The sequence below is a fragment of the Ascidia mentula genome, chromosome 4 (genome assembly GCF_947561715.1).
Source record: "Ascidia mentula chromosome 4, kaAscMent1.1, whole genome shotgun sequence".
NCBI classification, from domain to species: Eukaryota; Metazoa; Chordata; class Ascidiacea; order Phlebobranchia; family Ascidiidae; genus Ascidia; species Ascidia mentula.
This window is the reverse complement of record NC_138569.1, coordinates 1429790-1438070: the sequence shown is the minus strand read 5'-3', so window position 1 is coordinate 1438070 and position 8281 is coordinate 1429790. Positions and strand designations below refer to the sequence as shown.

General features: G+C 32.6%; 1 protein-coding gene across 1 annotated transcript; it reads right to left on the bottom strand.

Moving 5' to 3' along the window:
- Positions 1 to 723: 723 nt before the first annotated feature.
- On the bottom strand, positions 724 to 7334 carry LOC145899871 (uncharacterized). The gene is made up of 11 exons (XM_082988802.1): positions 7277 to 7334; positions 6645 to 6769; positions 5975 to 6045; positions 4985 to 5112; positions 4556 to 4747; positions 4228 to 4373; positions 3834 to 3963; positions 1630 to 1734; positions 1505 to 1569; positions 1008 to 1188; positions 724 to 923 (listed from the first exon to the last, which is right to left on the bottom strand). The coding sequence occupies exons 1-11, from the start codon at positions 7332 to 7334 to the stop codon at positions 724 to 726; spliced, it is 1401 nt and encodes a 466-aa protein (XP_082844928.1).
- Positions 7335 to 8281: the final 947 nt, after the last annotated feature.

The window sequence follows — 8281 nt, the reverse complement described above, 5'->3', positions numbered from 1 at the left end:
TTGCCTGTAAACCGCCTTCCGCGTATTCGTCACCGAGCATGTTGTTTTACGTAAAAACCCTACGTTATATTGATCACCTTAGTTTGATCACAAAAGTAAGTGATGCACAATTTCACAGAAATTAAAGCCAAAGCCGCCAAATCAACCAATATGGAGTGTAAACGGCAGAACTTTTATACAAAGTTCAAATCGTCCAAAAATGGTTTAAATGACTCTTTGTAATAAATCACTTAATTACCGCCTATTCTCCTATTGCTTACTATAGGTTGGCGATAGAAAAATCCTTGCAATAGAAACTCAACGCAACGAAGATCACATTCAATTATAAAATATTAGAAACACACAGTAATTGACATTAAGTGAAACATTATGAAACACGAATAGAGAACAAACAGTGGTCACAGTTTTCTTACAACATTGTACAAAGAAGAACACCGCACTGTAATAACATGTACCAGCGGTTTTACCGGGAAAGTTATCATAATGTTGGCCAACCTTAAGTTTAAATGAATTTAAACCAAATAAAATACATTCGCATTCTGTCTCGAAATCATAGATGAATGTAATACAAAATACTTTTACAACAACGGTGCACTGTAATAATATTTATCACAATGTTGACCAACCGTAAGTTTAGATCAACTTAAACCAAATACATGTTTCAAATACATAGTAGTGGTCAGTACATTCGCATTCTTTCTAAAATCAGTAGTTAAAGTGCTTTTAACTGGAACCAAATGTTTCGTATGTTGACGCACTTTGGTTTGCAGTTGTGTTTTGATAAGTTGCCACATTCTGATACTCAGGTCTGTTTTCATATGTGGGTGTATTAGGTTGTGGAGGTGTGTTTTCGTACACATGTGTGTCTAAATAAGCAGGTGCTCCCAGTGAAACCTTTGCAGGTGTTCCTTTCATTTTGTTGCCTGCAAGATAACAACATTAATATGAAACAAACCTTTGGGTTTAATAACCCAACATTCTACAACATGTTACAATTTCACACTTACCTGTTGATCTTTTGAAACAAAATACGGCAAGTATTATTGCAAGAATCACAACAACAGCAGCTGCAACAGACATTCCAATAATCATTCCCAGTTGGCTGGTAGTGATTGCAGATACTGTTATTGTAATCGAGCTTGTTCCAATTGAATTTGTAACATGCAAAGTGTAGGTTCCTGCTGGCTTCTACAGTAAAATAACCAAACTAGGATTACAAAGAACTCACTGTGCATAGTTTGTTACATTACTTTCAACATACAGCAATGAAACTATATTATTTTAAATTTATTTTGGGATATATGTTAAATTATCACATTTTCCTGCATCTATTATTTAAGTCAACCTTACGGGCACATTTTGTATTAAAAAGTATCAGTAACTGGCATCAACTAAAGTAAACCAACCAATTTTGGATTAAAGGTAATCGTTTAATATTATACTCCCTTTAATGCAACTTACAAGAACAAAAAATGGTTCCCTACTGTTTAACATTATAATTTACCTTAATTTGGTATGTGTAAACCGGTGGAGTACTTGGCAACAGTGAAAGAGTTTCCTTTCCACCTCCTAAAAAAGTATATTTATAAATCAAATGTTAAGATATGGCAAGATTCAAGCATTACAAACCTGGTGACATTAAAACAGATGCAAAAGGTGGAGGATTTGAATACACAATAATATTACATGGTTGGTTTGGTTGGCAGTTCACATTGCCAACAGTGTATGGTTGGTCTATAAAATTAATTAACTTGTAAAGATAACATTAGCACAATTACAAAATATATATTTACAATTATCATTTGAAATAGTTTAAACAAATGTTAATTGACACATGATTTATCAATTGTCTAATTGTAATCATTAGCATTGTGCTAAGTGGTCAATCATTCATTGGCTTTAATGCACATGTTGTTAAAAATGGTTTATTGAGGAAAAATCTGCTACTTGTAGCAAAAGAGTTTCTAGCTTTTTCTGATTGTAAAGCAAGTAATGATATTTTTGCAAATTTTAATATTATACATGTTCGGTGACATCCTCGGGTGTCATTTCATGTTTTCAGATTTTTGAACTGAAAATAATCACTAAAACAGAGGAAAAATCATCCTAATACATTATTAGTTGCTATGCCCTGAGTGTTGTGATAAGTAATTGCTACAGAATATAAAGCTTTAAATGTAAAGGTTTTTAAAGGGAAAAGGTAAAGAAACAGTTGCAGTAATTTTTGCAAAAACCTGTTCCACGAAGAAATGTCTACAGTTATATTTGGAATACAGAAGTAGGTTCCAAAAAATATGAAATTGTTTTTGGAACAGAACTAATGCAACCAATAGAAACCTTCACTAATTACCCAGTTATTAACAGGTTAAGCAAGACATATCACATAAAACAAATTTAATGATAATTAATTCATTCACCAGATACCATAAAAACTAGCACAGTTAAGGTAATCCATTAATACAAACAAAGGCGTAGCTTATCTTATACAGAACAATTTGGGTCAGCTTTGTTGCATTGCTATCAACTGTTTCACCATTAACTGTTATCTTTGGTTGTCCTTAATTAGAATGATTTAAAGGGAAAAATGCCCAAACTCAAAAAACAAGCATGAAATCTAACTTACTCAATGTTGGAACTGACACAATTGAAATGGTTGTGTTGGCAGAATTACCAATGCCATTAGCGGCTTTACAAGTTGCATTTGTTGAATCTTTAAATTTTCTGCTTATTCTACATAAATTGTTGCATTCATTCAAGTTATCATATGACCAAACACATGTGGATTGGGGATTTGAATTTGCAATGCAATTTAAGCTTATACTGGTGTTTTGCAAAATATTATATTGGTGTTCAGTGTGTTGAAATAACCCCTGTACAGTGATGTTTGAAATTGAAGGTGGATCTGAATACAACAAATACATAAAGATGTTGAAATATCTATTAGTTCAGACATATATCTTCTTTTAAATGTGGTAATTTCACAGTTTATTTTAGCATGAGAAAATTTGATAATTAACAAATAAAATAAATGGCAAAAATTAACATGTAAAGAAAAAAATGCCTTTTTTTATCAATAAAACAAATAACATTAAATTCAGTTCTTTCTATCATGTTTTTAGTGACCAGACAAATATTTTTTTTCAGATTTAGTTAATATCTATATTAATTAGCATAACTAACATACTTCAGGAGTAAACAGACGGTAATTTCCTGATGTTTGAACTGTTTGTATCAATAAACTTTAAATGAAGCAAATATTGACAATCACAAGCTGGAGTACACGAGTTTTGAAAAAGAAAGTACAATGAAGAATATCTGCAGTTTAATTTAGCCAATACCATGGCTGATATCAATGTGTGCTATACCTTGAATGCTTAACAACAATGCTCTGAGGTCAGTAGAAAACCAACAACATCAGGGAAACTTTAATCAAATCGTATTCATTGTTGGTTTTACCAGCATCAGTGCAGTTAGGCAAGACCAACAGTAATAACCTTGAAAAGATCCGCTACACATCTATCCATCCCAAAGGGGTTGGAACTTATTTTGGGGTGAAATTCAGGTTATTCAAGAATAATGGCAACATGGCTATGCATACTCCATTTTTCACAGTTGTGTTGGCATGGATTAGCTGCACTTGTGAGTGTGAAGACAAAAGCTCACAACCAACTCTGAACTAACTGTGAATTGGCACCCCCACCACTTTTGGATCTGTTTTTCAATGTGTGGGGGATCACAAGATTTAATAAATAATGTTGTGGGCATAACAAAAAAGTTTTAGAACCACCACTGTATGCAAAAGAAAAATTGTTACTAAAATAAAAAAAACTTACAAATAACATTCAGTGTTTTGGGTTGAGACCATCCCTTGTCCTGTCTGATTTGTGTATATTTTGTATCAGCTTGACATTGAATGCTTTTGCCATTCATATCCCGACTAATTTTCAGACTATATAGCAAACCCTAAAATAGTGAAGAGATGTTTGAAGATTTGTTAACAGTGCAAACAGAATTAGCAAGATATGAAGCTCTGATTACAGAAAAGAAATTATGCGGACATGCATTACTGTATTGGGATTATTCGACAAAACTGCAACATAAAAAATCATGGATCCAAACAGATAAAGAGACAAATGGACATAGTCAAACAGTTCCAAGGCTTATCGTATTTGTGCCAAAATATTTCATTAACACAAAAAAAAACAATACCAAATGAAACACACTTACAACATTTTGTGTCCCAATATAAGTATTATCCAGTGTAATATTATAGTGACTCCCATTAGGCCACACAGACTGGTCATAGGAACAATTAATTTTAATTAAATTTCCATCTTGTGCAGTAAAATTTCCTGTAAGTTGTACCATTGGGGCTGTAAAAAAAATTACATATGTGGAGGCAAAATGTTCTGGGAACTCTCTCATGTTGAAACATTTAAACGATTTGTGCAAGGAAATTTTTGAAAAAAACATGTGCAAATTTAGTATACTTAAAATTACAGAAAGAACCACCACATTTAAATGATGTGACTGGCATAATTTCTAATGCACAAACCTGACCAGCATTCTAGTCCGTTAGCTCCAAACCATGTTGCATCATTTTGACAAATTGTATCCCTGATACTAGGAGTTGAGTTGCTGTAAAACAACTCCTGTCCCAATTGGCAATTAAAGGTGCCAGATTTTTGGTATGTGTACATACTTGCAATAACAATTGGTCCAACAACTGAGACATGATTTGGGCAATCTAAGCATAATAATATATGTCAAAACCTTTGTAGGGAGTTTGCTTAGATAATAAAAAAATATTTGCTAGACATATTTTAATTTAGACAAACCACTGATTGTCTCTATACAGTATAACATCTACCAGTTAAAAAGGGAAAAAAGTTTGCATGTTACCTAAGCAATACATATGAGTACAGTTTAGAATACAACAATATGTATGAGTACAGTTTGACAGAGTAAATTATTTTAACCTTACTTAGAACTTTGAAGTTTTGGATGATTTGCATGAAACCGAAAGACCATACAAGATTGGAAAAATTGGCACTTATATTTTCAAACTTCAGAGTAATTCTTTTGGAAGTTCCATTGTTTTCATATTTACAACTACAAAAGCAAACATATGTTTGTTGCATGTAAAATGTACAATAATACATTGGAAACATATACTGTATTAACACAAACACAGATGTTTTATTTGTTGCACACCAAATTTTAGTATCATGGCCTCAATCAGTTACAATATTGGTCTTGCACTTGCAATTGGAGTGGCCTGACCATACAAGCGCTTGTGTATTTTGTTATCATGTTATTGACTTTACACAAACATATTCCAACTTTTTATATATATATGTTATAGTTAATTTATGAAAATTAACCTGGACCTATTTCACTGCAGACAGTTTAAATAGTCTTAATCTAGTACAATGCCAAGCATGATCAACTGCCATTTCAAATTTATTTAAATGTTCACAATACTATTATTTGTAAAAGTGTTACTTATTTTTTCCACTTATAATAAAAGAAGCACAAGCCAAAAATAGATGTAAACACGGCTCTGCCAACCATTCTTATGAGCAAAATGTTTTCTGTAACAAATACTGAATTTTGTATGTATTGTGTAATTTTTGAGCATTTGCAAGCAACAGTGCTTGGAGTTAGTTGCAATGTATTTAGCAACTAAGTTAAGAATAAATAATTAAAATTCCGAAAAATTTTCATGAATAAACTCTAAAAAAAAGATGCAATTCATTTGTCAAAAATGTAATAACAAAACAGGTGTGCAATTAGTGGACGTATTTCAAAATTTTTAAGTATTGGCATCATGGGTGTATCCAGGGGGGTCCGAGGGGTTCCGGAGCAAATAAGCAGCAAGTAGTGAAACAAAAAGAATTAAACAAAATTTTGCACAAATTACCCTCACTATATTGATCAGCTTTTATCAAAAAAATAAAAAAAAGTATGTTACCTCCAATTAATATAATCCATGTTTGTTCCATTTAGGCAGCGTAATATGTTACCAGATACCACAGCCAATGTCTATGAAAACAATAAAGTTTGTACTTGCAGAAGTATAAATTGATATTATTAAATGATGAAAAAAAGTGATTTTGCTTTTAATCTTTACGATCAACTCACAACCAAATAAAAGTACATGAATCAGGCATTCAAAAAATATAAAACTTGTCTAAAACGTATACAGTTTACAACGGCCAAAAAAACCTTGCACAAACTTTTGTGGCCCCTGATGTTTGCAACAAACACTGTAATACCATACTGCTAATTGAATGAAAACAAACTTTAATTGAATTGCAACTGGGAACTACAGAAAGTTTCTTGCTTTACTGGAACCAACAGGATATGTGATGGTTCGTTAACCTAGCAGATGTTGTAGATTTTTTGTAATAATGAACTTGAACAATAACTTGTGAAGTATCATATCGTCAAACTAGGTTCGGACCCTATCCGATAATTCAGCAATTTATCAAAAACAATAATAATATAAATTCTAACAAATTAATTGAATCATTTATGATGTAGCGCGAACCTGTACAAGTTGCACTACTGCCACACAAAAAGTGGTATGACAGGATTATTGTATTCCATTATGCAGGTTTTTCATAGAATAAAAAACATACATTATTGTGCTGTGCAGCATTGTAGTATAAATTCCCACTTAAAGATCCAACAATAACAGATGTTGAAGTTGCAAAACCTCCAATTGCTTGAGTGCTAGGACTTATGTCAAAATGCTTTAATTGTCCTGCAAATGCAGAAAAGGGTTTATTAAAACCAGTATTTTCTATGGAGATGAATTGTTACATATAGCAAATTTGAAGCTAATATTTTCTTGCTAGTTTAATAAAATATATTTTTATATACATGCAATTATTCTGCATGCAAAAAGCATGAGTAGGCAAAACATGCTTGAGATAGTTGCACTGTGACAGCCAGATTTGACATTAAAGTATATATACCACTTCATTTTGTAACAACTCAACAAATGACCGCTTGAACATCCTTTTTGGTTCAAGATATAGTAAAATCCTTTCTTTCACAGTCAAAGCAAAGAAATTGAAGTATGTGCTACCGCAAAAACTTGCATTCTAGTTTTCAGTAAAATATAATTTTCAATATTTATGTTGACCCTTCTTTATTCAAGCATTTGGCTTGCGGTAAATTTATAAAGGCTACAATTTTATAAAGATGAATACAAAAAAATGATTGCCTTCCTCTTTCTTTAACAATATCAAATGCCAGTACACAATACCTAACTGCATATCTTGAAAAGCAGCAATGTTGTCTTTAACCACGTTAGAACTAGCCATTGTTTCCTAACACGGGGCATTCTTACCAAACATGCGCTATTTTTCGTTAATAATGGCATGCAATTTCCCTGTGTGTCAAGCCAATTAGTCTAGGTGTTAAACCTTTTGCAAATATTACGCATGTACCCTTTGAGGTTTGACTCAAGAAAAAACTGCTCATGCGCATGTGCAAAGAGGAATAGCAGCATGCAAAACAGTTTAATCCCTTTTTCATTTTTATTTTTTCTTGATGGCGTAACAGTACATTTAATCCCTTTTTTGATTGCAAACATATTTATCACCTTTCTTTCAAAGTAACAGTAATAAATCAACGGCGCAGGTACTACCGAAAAACTTGCATTCGAGTCCATAGGGTTACGCAATTGCGCAGACCAGGAAGCCACCGTAACGATTGGCGCTAATACAGACCTACATATTTTCAATGCTCGATCACAACTAACCTTAATTTACAACGAAAAATCGGTGATTCCCCACCCAATTTTTAACCTCACATGCGGACACCCCTCTTAAGTTATTATAGGTCCGCAAATAATTACAACACTGTACAGTACTATGCTCCTAAATTAGTCATTTATTGGCCCAAAGTCATACGATTATACGATCACCAAATGTCATTTGACAGTTGTTATCCGAATTCACGACAAAATGACTATGAAATACAATTTCAAAAGCACCAATGCAGTGTAGTTTTAGTGTTGATGTTTGAACACTGATAAACATTGCTAACGTTTGTTAACTCACATTGTATGAATTGCACTGATTGCTTGTAATTTGCCACATTGCGGGGGAATTTACAAAAAGTTATCAAGCAAAGGCAGGGATCTTTTGGAGGGGAGCAAATTTTTAAGGAATTTTCCAATTTTCCGCTGTTAACAAGGTTAATTGTTATCAAACAGCACAAAATTTGAATCCCGCCTGGTAGTGCAAAATATTGTTTTGAAAACAAT

Coding starts and splice junctions, on each gene's coding strand:
- LOC145899871 (XM_082988802.1), bottom strand. CDS start 7,334: ATGGCTAGTTCTAACGTGGTTAAAGACAACATTGCTGCTTTTCAAGAT. Junction 4,748..4,984: donor CCAAAACTTCAAAGTTCTAA/GTAAGGTTAAAA, acceptor TATTATGCTTAG/ATTGCCCAAATCATGTCTCA. Junction 3,964..4,227: donor ATATTGGGACACAAAATGTT/GTAAGTGTGTTT, acceptor TCACTATTTTAG/GGTTTGCTATATAGTCTGAA.